Source organism: Chaetodon auriga, chromosome 19 (assembly GCF_051107435.1).
Source record: "Chaetodon auriga isolate fChaAug3 chromosome 19, fChaAug3.hap1, whole genome shotgun sequence".
In the NCBI taxonomy this organism is placed as follows: Eukaryota; Metazoa; Chordata; class Actinopteri; order Chaetodontiformes; family Chaetodontidae; genus Chaetodon; species Chaetodon auriga.
This window is the reverse complement of record NC_135092.1, coordinates 10774645-10795477: the sequence shown is the minus strand read 5'-3', so window position 1 is coordinate 10795477 and position 20833 is coordinate 10774645. Positions and strand designations below refer to the sequence as shown.

Below are 20833 nucleotides of genomic sequence, written 5' to 3'. Positions count from 1 at the left end.
ATGTGTGTGAGCTTTGACGTTATCGGCCTCGGTAACTTGAGCCTTTCCTGGTTCCTGCCTGCTGAGGGGTTGCCAGGTGTTGGTGGTGAATATTAACCCACTCCTGGCTGATTGGCACCGGCTTTCCACCCGTTTATTTACCCTCATGAGCCAAAGTCTCTTCCTGAAAGTGTTTGTGTGTACTCCATACACTCCCAGTTTGTTAGGCGCACCTGCAGTAGCTACGACTAATGCAGTTTAATACAACCACCCTTCAGTTCCTACCTGCATGTTCACTTTATGGCCCCTTTGGAAGCTGCAGTGCCTGTTGAATTGTATTGTGTTATACTAACAGGTGTCTCTAATATTTTGGCAGCCCAATTTATTTCAATGAGGGTAAAATAAATATTACACACAACACCTTTTCCTTTTAGATAAGAAATGCACCAATGTCACATGTTCAGTATCAAGCGTCAGGTTATTTGGGTCCTTCCATCCCTTGTTGCTGCCATGTATTTATACTTGTTCCTAAACCATATTGTTGCTGCTTCTGCAAATGCAACACACATCTCTTCCTGTGTGTAGGATTTTTCGTGGGAACACTTGTGTGTCAGCCAGGTGTTGAGAGCTGCAAAGCCTTACAGCCTGTAAAGAGCTTTGAGTGCTGGGACCAATGAAGATTTATTTTGGTTTGGATTGGGTACAAGCAAGTAAAACGTGTGCCTAAGGTTACACAACTAAAACAGCTGGCCAAGGCTAAAGTTTTGGTCACCATTGGAAAACTTTTGCAGCAAAAGAAAACTTTGCTTGGAGACAGAGGAACACATCCTGTTTTGTCTCATTGCTCAGGTTTCGTGCTCTGAGCATGTGTGAAATTTGGAGAGACATCTCTTCGATGAGCAGAATGGAAGCTGTTGAAACAAGAGAGAAATCGAAGCTATCCATGTACGGCCAGCCACTCAGCAATTGCTTCAGTGTCTCTGCTGGATGTGGATGTGTTACCATACATGCTTAAAACAAGATCCTGTAGGTTAGAATACACGTGGCTCATATGCCTACACCATGCATATGTTTGAATATATGGCTGTGTGGGCGGGTGACAGACCAAAGGAGAAATATGGCAGAGTAGAGAGAAAGAGTTTGTGCTCTGACAGCTCTGTTTAAGTCTCTTTTTGCAGCATTTTGCTTCGTAAAAGTGGTGTAACTTTCTCTCTCTCACACCCTCCCTGCCTACCCTCTTTATCTCCCCCTTTCCTTTTTTTCACCACATGAAGGTATAGACATCACATTGTAGAATCGATGGAGAAAATCTTAAATACCCCCGAATCACACTCCCCTTGCACCATTCCTCCAATTCTTCTCGCACTTCTTCATCTCCATGCGGCAGACTGGTCGTCTGTGCCAGCTGACGTTCAGTTGGATGCCAGAGGGCGAGAAGGAGAGAGGGAGAAAAGAAGATAGGGGAAATGAAACTTGTGTTTTCAGTCTCATGGCTGATTTCCTTGCTCCTCTCCTGAGATTATCAGTGAGTCTGGCAGCCAAAAGGCAGCCTTCTTGACTAATCCAAATGTTCCTCAGGACATACAGGCTGTGCAATAACAGCCTCACAGGGGTGTGGCAGCACGTATCGATAGACACGTATGTGCACTAACATGTGGAGGCAGAGAGCATGCTTTTGTGTACTTAACACGCACACAGACAATCACACATTTGCACATTTATCCCAGATTACACGCCTTCATATACACTCCCCCACATTTTCATTGTATTATTAACAGAGGGCGTCCATGCGTGCTTACACTTGCTGTACTGGAAAGCTTCGCCACATCATATCGAGTCGTTTCTGTGCTGTGTGTTGTACATGTGGGTATTATGTATATTATGTATCGTAGTGTGCACACTCGTGCGCTCCTTTGGTATATTATCTGTTCATTCATCTGCAGGTTTAAATAGAAAACAAATAAGACAGTTTTGTTTGCAGTACCTACATCCAGACAATTCAAAGGGCATCAGATATGTTAGATGTGATACTTCATTGCTACTTTTTATCATGCTGACACTCCATACCTGAAAGAGAGCAGTTTCTATAGCAACCCCATCATCCCCTCCCCTCACCCCCACCCGCGTTGTGTGTGTGTCTGTGTGCATGTGTGTGTGTGTGTGTGTGTGTGTGTGTGTGTGTGTGTGTGTGTGTGTGTATGTGTGTGTGTACACTCAAGCTGTGTAGCTCCAAAAGCGAACCCATGCCTGAATATGAGTGAGTGCTGTATTGATTGCGAGCATACACGCCATAACTGTTGATGTCATTTAGCCAACGGGGAAAGCAGAGAGGGAAACAATAAAGGAACATTTCCTCTGCACATTTCCTGGCATCTTTTCAAGATACACAGAAGTTATATTAAAGGAAAGACACAGAGCACTGCAGAGGGAAAAAAGCGAAAAGAGGAGGGTGGGGCAAAGAAGCAAAGTGAGTGGAAGGAGAGAGGGAACGTTGGTAGTAAAGAGTCGTCTGATAGATGTCTAAGTACAAATACAGTTTAAAAAATATAATCGGGGTAGTTATTGTAGTTACTGTGTCATGCAGGTGCTCCTTTTCAAATGATTCCCCATCTCATGAAGTAATTGGGTGCAGATGGAGTGGTTGATTTTTACTCAGTGCATATAAAAAAGGTGTAGTTTTATGTGTGTTTCTTCTTCATCCACCATCGACATCAATTCAATATCAGTTAAGGACAAATGTACAGAGTCCCCTGGATGACGTCACTAAAAGCCTCTATGACCCTCAACCAAGTTATGCGATGCCGTTGATAGTCTTGGCACATGTGTAGGACAGTGTAGCGGACCAAAGTGCCCTTTCAAAAACGTCATTTCACCACAGAGCTGCCAGGCTAGGTGAGCCCTTTAGCAAAAGATCACGCTGATAAAAGGCCTGTTAATTCCACAGAACTAATTGTCTCCCGCTGTCACCTGTGTTTTTTTTTTTTCCTCCTCGGGCCCCTCTCGCTCTCGTGATCACACTTTTCTCTCACTCTCCTTTCCTCTAAATAACTTCTTGATTACGTTCTCTTACCTAAATTGCGCCTGTCGTGTGCCCCTGTCTTTCTCAACATTTGCCCTCACTCAGCCCTTCCATTCTACTCTCCTTCTTTCAGTCCCCAGTGGTTTGATGTCTGGAAGGGCTTGAATGCTTAAACATAGGACAGAGGCCTTTGGTGGACTGAACACCAAGGGCAATGAGATGGAGGGAAGCAGGGAGAGAGGAGTACACAATGTCAGACAGAGCAGTCTGTTCGGATACAGATGACATGACAGGACCCGTGCTCCTGTAACTGTCACCTATTGCTCTGTGCCACTGAGTCCCTCTCACTTGAGACCTTGAACTCGGTCACATGCATCTGCTGTGCAGTGTTACAGGAGCCATTATAGAATTCTCCATATTTGTATCACTGAAACACAAACAATAGATACAAATTGATATGTTATTATATACAGTATAATTACAGCTGGGAGAACCTTTATCGTGCCAAGATGACGTGAACCAGATGTACTGTTTCTCCTCTGTGAATGTTTTTAAAATCCAGTGTCTCATTATCTGTTTTTTTTCTTAGTTTGTTTTTTTGAAGGGACACTCTCCAGACATCTGTGAGCTTGACTAGATGTAAGTCAAAGAGAGATTAAAATGGTGCTTCGCATGTTTTGGTCAAAGGCTAGCGATCCGGTCATGGTAGCAATCCCAATTCCTTTTTTTCCCACGTTGCACTGCATCTGCGTTGCTCCACTCAAAAGAGGGACCATCTGGTAGACTGTGCACTATAATGTGGAGCAAAGAGTAAGCAAATACATAAAGGAAGCAATGATTTATTTATATAGTACAAAAGTTACAAAGTGCTTCACAATGAAAGTATGTAGTGCAAGATATCAAACAGGCATGATAGTAAGAAATGCAAGAGAAACAGAATTGTTAAAATAGAAATAACATTAGATGGCAGTACATTCGTTAAAAGAACGAAGGAACATGTTGGACTAATGTTGATCTACTGTGATACTGAGAGCGGAAACGTTTAGCAAATGCTCAATCTTCAGTTTATCCAGAGCTCTGGGAATATCCAGTAGACACTTGTTAGTCGACCTGACAGACTTTAAGTCAATTAAGAAATGTACTCGGGGACTTCAGAGCCTGATAAATAAAACAAAAAATATTATAATGAATTCTAAACTCTACTGGCCGCCAATGGAAACATGCCAGCACTTGCGTAATGTTCTCCCAGGACTTTGTTGTCTTTGTTAGAAGATGGTCTGCAGCATTTTGAAGCATCTGCTGATCAGTTTAAAATGCACTGCGCTGTTTACCATTGCAGGAGTACCCTAGTTGTCCCTATATGCCCTTTTGTAATGGGATATACATGCAGTAGGATTCTGTTTAGGGTTCTTATTTTTTTTTAACGTACAGATCTAGATCGTAAACCCCCGTTGATACCGGTTGTAGGGAAACCTCTGCTAAGGCTTTGTCAGTGTATTTCAAGCATACTGTACATTTTTGCAACTGTGCAATGAGGTCAGATGTAAATTATTTAGCACTCATGCAGTATGTTTTGCTGCAGATTGGGGTCATGTGACCGTGTATTTATTGTGTGTGTGCGCGCGCCTGTATATACACATAAAGACACGTGTGTGAGGAAGCGTGTGCATCCCTGGATGGGTGTTGATTTGCATGTGCTTGATTGTTTATGTGGAGGTTTGTGCATGTGTGTGTTTGTGGGTATGTGTGTGTGTGTGTGCACTTGTGTATTCTGAGCATGAAGGTCCATTCAAGCATTATGCGAGTACGAAGGCCCATCGAAGCACATGTAATCCCTAACCAGCTCTTGGGCTCCTCATTAGCATTACACTGATCTTCCTCAGAACTTATTTTCCAGCCCTCTGATATTCTCCGTGTGGCCTGAGGGAACAATAGGTCCTGTTCACATCAAATGTGTTATGTCATCAATGTGACTGGAAGCTTTGCTGCCCACGTCATGGGAGCCCTATTTCACTCTCACTGCCGGCTCCCACAGTATGTGCATACAGCACACACACACATCAATATGCATACTCCCATGTGCTAATATTCCCCGTGGGGCATGTGTATTCTGAAGAGACGCCAGTGTTTTCCCTAGAGGGCCCCCACATATACAATACAGCTGGAGTACCTCTACACATCACGTATAGTTCACAGTCGAAGTTGATATGCGCACACAGGCTGCCTCTTTCTCCCTGACCCTGTTCAGACACCTTTCAGATTGGAATTAGATCCATTAGGATACATTGCAGTTCACATCTGCAATCAGATGTCAAATTCGTAGCTGGGGAAATGCTGAGTGCCACTGCCACCGACGTTGAGCGCCCCTTTACATACATTGGTCCGTCCCAGATGATGCTTCACAATAACGAAGGAAACATGGTGAAATTTTTGGTCAAGCAAAAATGGAGATCTTAAATGAATTCGTCAGACAAGTGCAACGTCTGCCGATTTACAGCTTCATTGACCTTAAATTAAATACCAAAATCCACCAGTTTCACAGCTGCTACAAGCCACATCCTCAAACTAACCAATCAGAATAGGCCCTGAAATGGAAAATACACTGGTGAACTAGCGTAACGCTACTATACTGTTAAAAGCAGACTTTTTGGATACATAAAAGTGCACTATGGACAATCCTTGTTCATCTTGTTGCTGTATTTCCAAAACACGAGAGTGGCACATTTACATTGCAGTGATACAATTCACCAGGCATTCATTGCACCATCTGACGTGCCTCAAAACTCACATCATACAGTCTGACACAGATTGTGATAAAGACTGCGTGAGACCCAGCCTGCATAGTGTGACAAGCACTGAACTTGTAAGATAGTTGTTATCACTCTGTAGTCTACAGATGCCTTAAGGCTGCAACTAAAAACTATGCCCATTATGGCTCAATCTGTCTATTGTTTTTTGTGATTAATCAGTTAACTGTTTAGCCTGTAAAATGTCAGTAAATAGGAAGTTGCAAGTACCCAATGTGACATCTTCAGAATTCTTTGTGGTGTACATCGTACAATGACAGAAAACAGTTGCACCTGATTCTAGTTTCATCTCTCTCTCCCTTGTCTCCTGTCACCTCTCCACTGCCTGTGTCTAACAAAGGCATGAAACTAAAGCACACTGCAGCACAGGTGCACATTTCTCCAAAGTGATTTGCAAGCTCTGCTTATATGCTGATCACAAATGGTGACTGCCTCACGTTTCACAGATGACTGTTTCTTGCAAATTGCAGATGAATGTGGAGTCCTACGGGCTTCCCACATGCTTTGATTTTAGTGAAAAGTCTCATAATTAATGGGAGAGGAAATCGTTTCATGTTGCAAATTTGGGCAAACTAGCCCCTGCATGAGAAAATAGCTGTTTGGTATTTCACCTCGGGCGTGTGCCTAAAACTCTGAGTTGTTTGACATATGAACATCAGCTCTGCCTTGTTACTATATGCTCACATGCGACACATACACATGGACAAACATTACAGAAACGAAGCAGAGCTCGCATGAGTAACAGGAGAAGCGACAGAGGAGGTCGAAAAGTGAGGTGAATGAAGATGTGTGTTCCATGGAGGAGAAGTTGATCTCTCCTGACGGTCGTGCCGGCCTCTCCCTGCCTCTCCTCTGTCTTCTCTCCACCATAAAACTCTGGATTATCTCCTGCTCTGTGAGAGGCAGGCAGTGGAGTTCACATGCACACACACACACACACACACACACACACACGCACACACACACACGGAAGGATGGAGAGAGACGGGGGCGTTTAAACCAAACACTAGCTGTTTGATTTTTGCTCCAGAGAAGAGGTGAACAAAATTCTAAACTGCATATCCCAGAAGGATCTTTATTTGTGCACAGATTTGAATCCATGAACACTTTTTGATGAAATCTTAAATATTTGCTTTCACTAAGCACAAAAGACTCACAGTGATTTTCTTCCTTGTAAGAAGATTTTGTATGTGCATAAGATATTTGCTGCCACATTGACCTGATGTGGAGCCTTTTGGACTTCAGACATTGTTAATATTAAACGTCTGTGACTGCGTAGGCCGGGTTTCCATTCAAGCTCCAGTTGATCCACATTATTAAATCTGCAGCAGTGAGTCACGTGTTTCATATTCAGACATTTTTTTCAAACCTTTATTTACATATCCACTAACAACAGGGGGTTCCCTCAAATTATTAGCGGATTATACATGGTGAGAACTCACGGTTTTAACTTGATGGGGTGTGTATGTGTATTTGTTATGGAGGTAATTCTTGCCACATGAACCATTTTCAGGGATTTTGAATCCTTAGGTTTCAGATGAGAGCTCTGGAACACTGTGGATGCTACAAGAGCTTAAGGCTAATGTATGCCAGGAGATGCTAGTTACGCAACTCATTCATGCATGCATGCACGCACACACATACAGACACACACACTCACTCCAACTCAAGCGTCACTGTATTGGCATTACCCACTGCCATCTGCGTCCACAGTTTACACTTATTTGAAATGGCCTCATAGGTCGTGTGGCTGTGACACACGTGTGTTTGCTCACACACCTACGTAAACACCTGCGTAGACATGCACACTACCGTCACAACGAGATTAGCCGCACATTTATGTTTTATGAATGAGGCACCTGTAGAGACTCGTAAGTGGCATAGGTTAGAAGAATGTCAGCAGATAATGAAACGGACACATAAAGGTTGTAGTCCACAATGGCATGACTTAAAGGTTAAACGAAAGTGCTGCCTCTATAAAGTACCTGTTTAGGTCTCATGTTGTAAACCACAGGTAATGCACAGTATTAACAGCATTATAACCAGCTGATCTCAAAATGCTCTTTAGACTTTCAACAGCCTGCCAAAGAAGCTGATGTTTGGCTGGAGATTAAGTGGGATTAAAGTTGCACATTCTCTTGTGGAAAAACACCTACGAGGCCCTTCAGAGGACAAACTCTGTGTTATATATATCATCTTTTATGCTGCAGTAAAGACCTTGCCAATGCTACACAATAAATCTCCAAAATGTCCCTCATTTTCATAACCAATTCCTTAAGTGGTGATGTACAGTGCCAATGTAGAGCTGCCTTAAAAGGTAACCTCAACCTTGAAAGCGTGTCCTCTTTTGGATGCATTATATCAATGTTAACTGGTTTGAGATCTACAGTAAATGATCACATTGGTGATTTTGTATGTTTTAGTCCATTAACAGTAAACCTGAACCAAGCTAATGTCTCTGCAAAGAATGCCGAACACGGCGAATGCATTTTGTCCCTCACAACTCATTTGCAGAGTTGATTTTGTGGACGTTGTAAATCATTTACAGTCATGTTTTGTAGCTTAAAGTCTTCTTCTTCGTTGCCTTTGCTGTTTGATATTTGAATTGAGTCATAGATCATGAAGTCCTTAGTTCAGCTTTCACACCACTGGCCCTGAGCTACAGGAGCTTAAAGGAGCTGTCCATGGTCCTGACTGCTTCAGCCATGAGAACAGTGACTCTCAAACCTTCTCTGTCATCATTATTCATTCAACTTTGTCTCACTCTATTTTTTTCCCATGATCATCGATGCCCCTCCATGCAGTGGCTCTACGTCCCCCCAGAGGGGCCTGCCCCCAGTGTGAGAAGCACTGCATTAGGTGATGTTGAACAGACAGCTGATGTTGCAGCAGCCATTAGTGGTGGGACAACAGTCATGACTCCATTTGCTCGTTCTCCAACCACATCACACACAACCTTTGTACACAGCTGCTGGTATGCACACACATTAACTGCAGTCGTCCTGTTAAAACACTCAGTACAATGTTTAGTGGCTGGCAGCACGGGGAGTGATCTGTTTATGATATCACAATATTCTAATAAGATTGAAAAAATCTGATACAGCAGCGTGAAGCCTTTTGTTTGAGGATCCGTTTAAACAACCAGTCGGCACTGTGCATAACAACACTTACAGAGGAAAACAGACATGATCGCTTCTTCCAGCTGTAGTTATGAACTCCAGTTTAAGCTTCACACGGAGATGCTGTTGGAGAAAAGCGTTATGCAGTAGGACTGAATGCGGCAAAACTCGGCATGTTGCCAAACGGATGATATTTCTGTGTTTTCCACATACATCTTCACTTATTAAAGTTAACGGACACACTGCACGTCTGTGTCTGTGACTTCACTGGTGGTCCCACTGACAACAGCAGCTGTTGTCAGTGTCTTTTCCACTGTGTTCCAAGTGGAACAAAGTGATGCCACTATAACATCTGATTAATGATGATCCCCTGGGAGTTGATTGAGCTGTAGCAATCCTCAACCCACGAGAATCCCATTTCGAGTCAGCAGTAGCCATCATAGAACTCTCTGAACCCATGTTTTCATCCTTCATCTATTCTCCATTATAACTTCTGCGTTGAACTGAAGCAGCTTCTGGGTTATTCTTGCTCCAATACTGTATTGCAGTATTCATCATCACCAGTATGATCCAAACCTGTATCTCTTCAGCGAGCAAATCCAGGATCCTGTTCGTGTAATTTCCTCTCAGCTTGCAGGAGGCAAGATTTGAATGTTGCAGTTAATATCCATTAACAGCTTTTTTATTCTTAAGTGGCACATCCACAATTCAAAAGCATTAACACACCCTTAAATACATTTAAAGCCTGCATCACTGTAAAATACAGCATGATGCATGATTTAAAGCCCTTCCTGCTGAAAGCAGCTATGAGGACAGAACTAAATTTGCATTTGATTAAACAAAGCTGTGGTATGCTCTGTAATGAATGGAGAGAATTATTCCTCTTCATTCATATTAAACTCAGCTTGGATCAGTGTGAATACATGTCAGGAGATCCCAGTAAATACGTCAAATGAAATCATTAACGTTACATTACAATACAAAATAAATATTTCATATATCAACTTTTATTTTGTTGACCAAATCAAAGCCACTTCCTGGTCTGGTTTGGACCAGAGCAAACAGAGTTCATACGACAGAAAACATTACACTGCAGATTTTTCGTAGACTTGCTGATGCAGTGACGCACAATAATAACCAGAAGCATTGCCTAAATCTAGTATGTCGTAATTGTGTTATTTATGGCACGGCTCGGCCCCTTCCCTTCAACATGGCCGGATCACGATATTGTTTTATTTGAGATAAGTGGTGCAGATTGTCTGCATTTCAGGCATTCTCCAACCAAAACGTATCTCTTGAGTGTCAGACACTCTGGTGGCTGATCTTCAAGGGAAGAAAGCAAAATAGAGATTTCTCAAAGCACTCGCGCAGCTTCCCCACAATCTTTGCACACAACCGAGTGAGCAGGTGCTGCTGCTGCTCTTCTGTCTGTTGTCTGATCTGTTCAGCTTTGTCAGCCCAACTAAGTAGACTCCAGTCAACATTTGTTCAGGCATCAGCTCCTCATCGTGAGCTTTGGTTTCCTTTGCTCGGTTTGCTCTCAAAGGCGACTCGATACATGAGCTGATACAGAAGGGCCCAGTGCTAACCTGTGTCATCATGCTTAAGATGATCAAAAACACTTGTTGAAGGTTAACTAAAAATGTGTTTTTGAAGCAGAAATCTTCTAAGATGCAAAGATGACAGGGCGAAACAAACACTGAAAGGACACTCTTTGTATTAAGACATGGATGGAGGACACACAGAGGAAACAAACAGTCTAATCAGGAATCAGGTTGTCTTAATGTTTTATACTACATTACATCTACCACAACACAGGGTGCTAGAGAGAATTATACTATACTGTGGTAACAACAGTAAAACTATTAAAATAAGATGCACATACAGCGAATGCATGATGAAGGTTGTGATTAGTCTTCAACTAACTCAGACTTCCTGACGTGTGATGTGCATTGTTTCGGGAAATATGACTCATGATGTTCTGTCTCTAAAAGTCAATGATTCAACTTATTTCATGGTCTAGTGTTAAAAAACAAACAAAAATCGCAATAAATTGAAATGTCAAATTGTAATGTTTTGGGGCGGGGCAGAATTTGGGTGGGAAAAAAAATAAGGCGGGCAATCAGAACAATGGGCTGTCAGAACAATGGCATGGCACCCACAGAGAGGGTGGCCACAGCGAGCAGAGCAGGTCTAGGGCCAGCAGCTAAATTAGTGGGTTTGGAGAGACACTGATAATCATGGTGGTGATGGAAGGGAAAGTGCATGCATCAGCTTGTGTGTGTGTGTGTGTGTGTGTGTGTACGTGGCGTGGGGGAGGCAGAGATAGATGGAGAGAAAAGACAGAAGAGGAAGGAAGAAAGAAGTTGTCAGAGTGAATTAGTCATTGGCGGTGTTGAGGTCTCTCCCTCCAGCCTGTCCACTCTCTCCGCACGCGCATATGGATCTCTAATTTCACACACACACGCACAGATTCACACATACACACACGCATGCCACACTTTCACTCACACGGATCTGCACAGATGTCCTTACAGCAGTGCTGTAAATCCACTGTTAAGTTATTTTGTCATATGATAATGCATAATTATCATATCCTTTATGTATTTGAACCAGATTTCTCGGTTTATTTGTGCATATTGAAGGTTTCAAATTGGCACAGGAATGTGTGTGTGTGTGTGTGTGTGTGTGTATGTGTGTGTGTGTGTGTATGTCCCTTAGCTTTGCAGTATAGCACTGTGTTTACAAGATGTTACGGAGTGTTAAGCAGCGCTGTCAATGTGTGATTCACGGGAGGTGGGAGAAGCAGACATCATTCCCGAGGCCCATAAAAAGCCGCCTTTAAAAGGTCACTCTGTTTTCCCTTTCTGGCTTACTTTTGTTATAAGACTCAACAAGACTTTGAACTTTCCTTTGCTGTTTTCCCATCTGTTCATCAATGTTCCCTAAAATTTCAACACAGTCCTTCTCCCCAGTTATGTTTGCATCCCTTCCAACCCCGACTGCTCTTCCTTATGGTTGCCGACTACAAGGCCATGTCCTGGGGTGTCGGCGCAGAGGACGGCTGCGGCTGACACCTCGCGATGTGCCATGTCTCCGTAATTACCAGTCAAATGCAGGAGAACGCGATCATTTCTGGCTGCCACAGCAGCTAGGTGTGGCTCAGTGCACTAACCGCTCTGTCGTCTGTGTCGACGTGCTGTGGCGACAGCGTTACACAATAAGAGCAGCAAGTGAACTCACTCACCAGTCTCTGTGTCTTCCTGTCCTTGTCTGTTCTCTATCTGTGTCTTGGTTTGATTGTGTCTTCCTCCGACAGGCCTGGCTGTCTCTCTGCCTGCACACAAAGAGATGGATGAACCTGGCTGGCCCCTCACTTTGTCTGTTTTTCTCCCTTCTCCTCTCGGCAAGGGTTTATTGAGTTCCTCGATTTGTACTGCTAAATTTGATCATAAACCTGAGCTGTGCAGTCTTTTCTCGTGCACAAGCTGGCATGTGAGCCTTGAGTATATCATAGCAATCGGGCACGAGAGAGCATATTGCATGTGTGTATGTTGAAAGAGACAGACAGCTGGGCTTTATGGAGCAAGAACGCGTCTTTTGGGAGTAAGATTGTGCGTCAGTCTCTCAGAAATCTACATTTCTAGCCAGTTTATTTTTAAGACAATTGAATTAAATCCTCTTTTGGAAACTATTAATCCGCTTATTTTTATGTGGGGGCACAGATCAATAAGACATGTTGAAACACAACCCTGCTAGTCTTGAAGCCACCATTAATCGTGCAATGAAAACAAACGCTGCGTTCGATTCCTGTTGCTATTTGTTTAAAGACAAAGCTGAACAGAGAAAAGTCCCGACTGCTATTAAAAAAAATTACTTATCCAAGTATTATAGTCGGGACGCTGAGAATGACAATCAGCAGTATGAGCGCAGTGTGCTAGCATGAAGTGGTATTATGTGCCGGGATATGACCAGTCGCAGTGAAATCACTCTTGAATGCTCAGAGCTGTGATAGGAGGAGAGCATTGCCCTAGTTTGAGTCTGGCGTAATTATGTAATGCTTGAGTACCTGCAGCGCCGGCGGCACGACAACTTCTGAATGTGAATCTGGGCAGCGGAGAGAGTGCAGACAGGAACTGCACACCTCTTTTTTAGTCCGTTTACGTGATATGCAACTTAATCTCATCCTGAGCTTGCTAGGTTTTACTGACATTATGCACTCATTTGCTTATTTTGCATTTGGCTGACACATTCGACTTCATCCGCTCGTCTCATCATTTTATTTCCTCTGTATTTCTCCCTCAAACCTTTTCCCACTTCCCTTTCCTTTTTCCTGCCATCCCTTCACCCCAGCTTCCTTCCTCTAACCCTCCATCTTTTTCTTCCCCCCCGTGTCTTTCTTCCTGTGCCCACCCTCTTTTTCAGCTCCCCCCCTTCATTCCTAATGCCACATACCAAATGGAGGGTGACAGTATGCAGCTGTGGGTTTTGTCCTCCAGACAGCATCTCAGAGAAAAGCTAAGCCCCCCACACACATGCATACAGACGGAGGGAGGGATCGGCACTAACCTGAGTCTTTCACCTGTCACTGATGTAATAGTTTTAAGATGGAGTTATACCGTGTGTCTTACATACATCATGTAGTCAAGCATAAAAAGTCTTCGCAATGAGGAAGGTAATGTAACATAATGTAACAACACACTTAACTCTCTTTCCTTTCCCTCATTTATTCTTCAGAAAGCGAAGCTCCATGCTGCCTTGCAGGAGAAGAATCGTCTGAACCTTGAGCTGATCAACCATCACCTGAAGGCATCCAAGTATGACCAGGTGTGACATTCACACATGCAGTTTAAAGCATGTATTGCGAGGACACCCACATGCACACACTGATGATCAATGGTCGACCGGGCCGTGATGTATGGTACATTCTATTGTATTTTGCGCTAGGTGTGATATAGGGGCAACGTATCTCACACACACACAGTCTCGTATAAATGTAACATCAGTCGAGTCTGAATCTGTGATCCATCTCCGCAGATCAATACACCTGCAGCCTCGTTATCATCGTCACATTTGTTATCATGTTTTGCCTCTTCAGCTTTATATCTCTTGTTCACGCGCAGGATTTTCCATCCTTGTGTCTTTACTGGCACAGTCAGCCAGAGTCTCCCACTTTGCACATGCACACACAAACACGCACACAGGCCCAGACGGAGACAGTCTGTGATGGTAGGCGATCAGCTACTCTCGCGCTAATAGTGACTCTCACAGAGGGGGCAGATTTGACACGTGTCCAGGGACTGGGCTCGGAGCTTCTTCTCTACCGTGCCACACAAAAAGATGCCATCTGTGCACCAACAAGGTGGGCACGGAGATGAAAAGGGTGTGGGGCAACAGTGAGTCCTGTCCCACCAGATATACAGCATGAATGAAGTGTGACTGGCATGTAAGAGTGAAGACAACATGTAGTGGACTGTGCATAGAAAGAGAATGAAAGAGTGAAAGCAGAAACAGCAGAAGCTTGAGAAGAGGAAAAAAAATGATACTTTGACTAGAAATCATTTGCCAACATTTAAGAGACATAAATGTTATAATGACTAAGAATCATAGTATTTATTGTTGGGCTTGTATTGGACTGTTCATGTCATTGTGTCTCCCCCTATAGAGAGTTACTAACTGTGAGTCAGGGTACTGTGTCTTAATCTTGACTGTGATGAAAACTTTGAAGAAATATTTCAATATTAAAAAACATCTCTACACTCTCTAAATTAAATGTGTTGTTTTTATTATAGTAAACTTAAAAATAAATCCCAATTATTACGCTGCTAGTTCCACGTGATGACACCAGAGCTTCTGACTCCAGCTCCGGTCATAAACAACACGAATTAACGAGCTTATCCATTGTGCGCTCATCTGTTATGTTAGTTAATGAGATGATTGGTGTGTGGCAGAGGGATGCTACTGCTCAATCCTGCGAGGCCACCTTTAGAGGAACCAGCTTAGCTCAAGGCCTCTGACTGATGAAGAAACGAGAGGCAGAGCGCTCAAGTCAGCAGCTCTGTCTCATCAAGGCTAAATGGAAATGCTCTGATTAATTTCTCTTCAGACTGTGAACTCCAAATCAACCCTCCAGCCAAAAAAAAAAAAAAGCCTCTATTCATAAATGTAGGTCTGCTGCATGAACAAACCTCATAAAAATTGCATGCTTGTTTTCCTCTTAAAAAAAACAACAAAACAAACAAAACATATTAATGGTCACGGTTTGAAAGTCTTCAGTAAAACACGGGAGATTAAAGTGTGTTCCCTCACTTTGTTGTGTTTTTGTGTTTGCACTGACTTTTTTTTTGGCCATATATATCCGTGATGGTAATAATCCTCTTAACGTCCTCCTGCTCTTTTTCATCTTTTCTCTTGTCCTTCCCTCCCCTGCATCTGGGCTCTTTCTGTTCACGTAGGTGCAATCAGACTATGAGCAGCTGAGACAGACCTTTGCTGTAGTGAGCCAGGAGAGAGACGTGGCCCAGCAGCAGAGGAGCCAACTCCAAGGCAAAGTGGAGAACCTGGAACAGGTTCTAAAGGTGAGACGTCTCTCATTTCTGCTTGCTGCCATCCCGTCATCCTCCCTCCACAACAATATGTTTTCATTTTGTGACTAATGCATACAAAACCCCATAACACCATCTTTGAATTTGGCCGAATCCTGTCCCTGACTTCTCTTGAAGAGCCCATTTACACCTGCCATTAAAATGTGATCTATATCCAGACGTGTTGTTACGTTTCAGGTAGGAGTTGGACTCAATAGCAGACATTCAGACAGCGAATGAGGGAAAAAAGGGAGTCAAAAAACAAAGGAAAAAGACACAGGAGATGAGACACTGGGGATAGACGCTGGAGAACAAGCACTCGGTAATAACTAAAGCTTGTAACACTGATGAACTGCCAACAACACCACTAAGCAGCGGAAACAATCTGCCAACAAGTCTTCAGCAGTCCACAGTCTTTATACTGTGCTGATGGTGACGAGTCCCAGCTGAGTGGGAGCCAGCTCCCAGCCACCTGGATGACCACGCCCAGCCTCTGCCAAGAAAGGAAGCACAGGAAACACCCCCCCACACCTCTCCACAGCACATAATGAAAGTTTTCCAAACCACCACACATGTTATCCAGATAAGAAAAAAACGCATGTTAATGTAAGGTGTTAATGTGTCATGATTGGAATGTGATTGGATTTTAGGTGCTGGCATCAGTCACAACGTACAGATATTTGTTTTTTGCTAACACAAAATTCAGGTTGTTGTTCAAATTTAGAGAGACAGCAAGCGAGACAGCTGAAAGAGACGCCTCTGATTACTGATTACACGTCTGTTCTGTTCTGTTATTCAATGAAGCTGCATGAAAAATAAAAACAATACGGGTGGGAAATGGATTATATATAGTAAGAAATAAGTGTCTCTGAGATGCTGTGCACTGCACTCATCTGTGCAGCTGACCTGCTGTTAACAAGACATATCATTTATCTAGTCACAGAGTAGCCTACGCTGCACCACTCCGGGACAAACTGACATCATATTTTTCATACCAAGAAACAAATTTAATGTTTTACATTTGCCGAACTTACAACAGGGGATATATAATTAAGATTTTTTTGTTGACTGCTTTTTGCAAAGTTTAGGAAGTTTACCCAAACTCAACAACTCACAAAACTGTGATTTTTTTAAGGGAGTCTTGGAGCTGATTTGCCGCCCCCTCAAATTACTCACATGCAGGTTTCGCTCTGGTGGACAGAGATCAGGATAATGAGAATGCATTAAAAATCTTTCCTGTAGTGCTGTGGTAGTTTCAGTTGTCTGGCAAAGAGTGTGGAGTAAAAATGACCATGTGGCCAGCTCGAGATAATTTAATTATGCCAGAAAGCAATTTTGAGTATCGAGAAAGAACTCAGAAATCATGTCATTAAGTGCTCCAGTGCTGAGTTCTACCTGAAGAAACTTAAGTCTTAGATTAGTTGATCAAAGAAGGACCAAATTTCCTTTCTCCACCCACAGAAGGGAGATTTAATTACCTGCAGTTATGGGTTAGATTATATAAATTAAGTCTTTTATCCTCTTTTTCACTGATTCTCTCACTCAGCTTCCCCATCTTCACTCATTCCTCCCTCGTTCACTTCAGTGGTTCTCTTTGACTCACACCATTCAGCAGATTTGTAGACTTTTGCAGAAACATGCTCATCTCCCATGTGTTTGATTTCTAAGAAAACTTTAGAAGGAAAGTGACGCAACTTGTTGAGGTGAAGCGTCGTCGTTTTCACGGAGAAGCTCTTTTTTCATCGTGTTATGGTCTGCCAATAGTAATCAGACACAGTCTCACTGCGCCGTCAGAGGCGCTCTCATTACAAATCCTCGCCTCCTTGTATCTCCTATTGATTGTCTGTTTGTCAGGATATTTGAGAGAGAAATGTACCCATCTGAGAAAAACTGACCCACTCCCTAATACAGCGAAGAAAGGTTTGTCACTTTCTCATTCTGTATTGATTATGAAGACAAAGAGACTATTTAGAGAAAATTACACAGGGCAGTGTGGGTGGAGAAAGCAGAGATGGAGTAAACACAACATGAAAAAACATGAAAAGGCAGACTTGATTTTTCTTTAAAGGGTTCTTCAGTCTAAACTAATGAGATACAGCAACTGTCAGCCTTGGTTTTAAAGTTATATAATCTGGTTTGTTGCCACATTTCTGTGGGAGAATTAAGACACAAGTGAGCATTAGCGCCTCTTATTCTGGGCGTTTCTATCTATCTATACAAGAAGGTGTCAAGGGCAACTTGGAGGAATGTGTAGTGGCTTAAAGTGGCCTGTTACAATTATAACTGAAGAGGGCAGCCCATCTGACTAACCGCGCCAGCAGCAGCTAATGTAGCTTCAAGCTGCTAGCCTCGAACAGACATGAGCAACAGAGCAGAGGTCTGTTAAGATCACTTCTTTCTAACTCTGCACCTCTAGATTTTTTCATTTTCAAACTTCAGCCCCAAGTGATGTTGACTCTAGTGACATCACTTGAGGCCACAGAAGACTTCATACAACTTTTTACATATAGAGTGCTATTCTGCCGGACCTAAACACTTTGATGTGTAAAATAAGTCTGATTCAGTAGGCAAAATGTCACCTGCCTCAACGCTCTCAGTCTTTACAGTGTTGTGTACCATACATTGAGCATGGAGGCTTCAGTGATAGGAAGGTGTTTGCTGAAAATGCAGGTGAGTTCATCAAGCCCTCCCCGAATGTGTTAAAAAAAATTGTTTTCACCAAGGCTCCAGTGACAGCCTCTCAGCCAGCCCAGTCTTCTGCAGCTTAGAGCTTCTTTCTGATTATGCAAAGCAGTGGCTGCCTGCTCAGGACACCTCAAAGCCACTCCGGGAGGTAAAGAGGCTTTTCTTTTTTTTCAAGGGAGAGCGAACACAGAGAGAAAATGATGAATGTCAGAGCTTTCTAAGCTGTCTTTTCTTTTTAAGCCTGCAGAAACATCTTATGGCCTCAACTCTGTTTCCGCAAGATGTGGCATCTGGTCGTGACTCAGTGGGTAGATGCTATATAGTCATGACTCGGCTAATTTGGGAAAGGGTAGATTTGGGATCAGCGTGGGTGACCATGTGTGACAACTTTGTCTGAGTCAGTTCAGAGTGTACAGTACATCACGTCTGAGAGATTTACTGTACAACGCAAAATGTATATATATACAATTTTAGTATTTCAACATTATGGGGTTATTTGCTTTCATTTAGTAAATATGATGATACAGTCAGCAGACAATAGCTTTAGCTTAGCATAAATACTGGAAACAGGTGGGAACAGCTAGCCCAGCTCTATTTGAATGTGACAAAATCCACCGACCAGCACATCTAAAGCTCATTAATTAACAGGTTATTGCTTGTTTGTTTCATCTGTAATGGTAATAACAAGACCAAGAAATAGTCATGCACGTAACCCCCTGCAAATCCACATGTTCATGGCATTAGTGTTTTTATATGGCGTAAACAACAAAATGTGAGTGAGCATCAGAGTAGATTTTGGTACCTTTTCATCCTGCAACAATTACACTGAAGCAGTCCCTCAGACACAGCCAAACTTTCTGTTTTCCCCTTCTTCCAATCTTTATGCTAAGCTAAGTTTGCTGGCGGTACCTTCAAACATGGCATATTGACATGAGAGTTAGATTTTCTGATCCAATTCTCAGCAAGAAAGCAAATAAGCAGTATGTCCCAAAAGGTCCAATTACTCCTTTAATTTGATTTCTTGCTTGACTCTGCAAGGCTTTGGTTGATATTTTAATTTGTTGTTTTGTTTATGATATTTTAACAGTTCTGATATTACAAACTGTGTGCATTTCTGACAAACATCAGAATACAGAGTCGCCTGCTGCTAATTGCCATTCAGGTGGATTGGGTTCAATTTCCTCAAAGGCTCGTTGCCTGGGTGGTAGCCAGCCCACTGCAGAGTACGCTGTCCTATCAGTGCCAGGGTTAGCAACGGCAATATTCTGCTAACTGTTCAGGCTTTCAAGCTCGGTTGAATCTACCACCAGCAACAGAGAAAGATCGTGGTTGGGGATTTCTTTCGGGATACAGTCAAAAATCATCTCTGAGTAACATCTTTCATTGTAACTGCATCCTCTCCCTCTCTCTGATTCTCCGCAGCATATGCATGAGGCTGTAGAGCTGAAGCAGCAGCTGCAGATAGAGCATGAGCAAGCCTTGGTGGCCCTTCACACCAAGCAGAAGGAGATCAATCAACTGCAAAAGGTATGGACATATGGACAAAGGCAAAATAAGAAAAAAACATTTGAGACACTGAATGCTTAATTTTCATACTGTTGACAAACCCTCCTGGATCGCTGGTTTTGTGATGAGAGCAGTGAAGAACTGAAGCTCCTTGTTCAGCAGTTAATGTGTCCAGCTTGTGCTGAATCACCGCCACTGAATCACTGCTAGTGTGTCAGAAAATCTAAACACCTCAGAAGCCTGTCCAAAAATCAGCAGACTTTATTAGAAATGCTGTTTCAGCTTGCAACACCTTTCATGTTGTTTGATAGGGTGATGAAAAGCTCTCTGCCAAAAATGTTGCCTTTCTAGTTGTTGATAAATTTATACACCTTGTGAACATCGATCAGTGCGCAGACGTTACTGGTGCCTTTTAAGGTTGGGATATATTTTTCAAACATCCTCCAATATGAAAACTTCACGTATCACGAGGGACACATGGAATTAAATTACACCTGCTGTGGACCAAGTCTGGCTCAAATTTGTGCCTCAATTAATACTTGTGTATGTGAATTTGTACCTCATTGTGTCTTACATGCACTCAATCACCCTACATAAATACCGTGTATCCAGACAGAGGCTAAGTCATTTGTACAATTACACAAACAGTTTTTTAATATTAAAAACTGTTCTTTTACTTCTGCTACCAGCCACTAATGTGACGCCAACACATCCCCAGCATAACAGTTCATCAGAGCTGTGCCATCAGGTGTAGCCATCTAGTACCAGTGCTGCGATCAACCAGTGAACCTCTGCCAGGGTATTGGCTTGACAGTGTGTCAGCTGTGTGCTGTCCACTCCACCTCATGGACTGTGATCACAGTGTCAGCTGTCACTGTGTGTTTCTGTGTGTTGTCTGCACACTCGGGTTCAAGCCGACCAAACAGCATGAGGAAGCAGTGCACCTATTAGAGGTACAGGGACAGGAACAAAAGACAGATCTTTACCTCAGTGTTTCTTAAAAATCTGTTTGAAGCTGATGAAATGAACAAAAAAATCCTCAGCATGTTGTAGTATCAGACCGATGTACAATCAGGGATCTCACAATGTTAACTGTTCACTTAAAATAATGCATATAATTCTAATCTAGTTAAA

At 42.8% G+C, this 20833-nt stretch overlaps 1 protein-coding gene across 13 annotated transcripts in view; it reads left to right on the top strand.

Annotated features, from left to right (window-relative positions):
• Positions 1–20833, top strand: part of LOC143338335 (RIMS-binding protein 2-like) — a 66149-nt gene that overhangs the window by 16877 nt on the left and 28439 nt on the right. For all 13 annotated transcript variants that reach the window (XM_076758673.1, XM_076758664.1, XM_076758672.1 and 10 more), the window contains 3 exons: positions 13662–13751; positions 15380–15502; positions 19616–19720. In XM_076758673.1, the coding sequence (XP_076614788.1) occupies positions 13662–13751; positions 15380–15502; positions 19616–19720 (318 nt within the window). The remainder of the gene's footprint in view (positions 1–13661; positions 13752–15379; positions 15503–19615; positions 19721–20833) is intronic.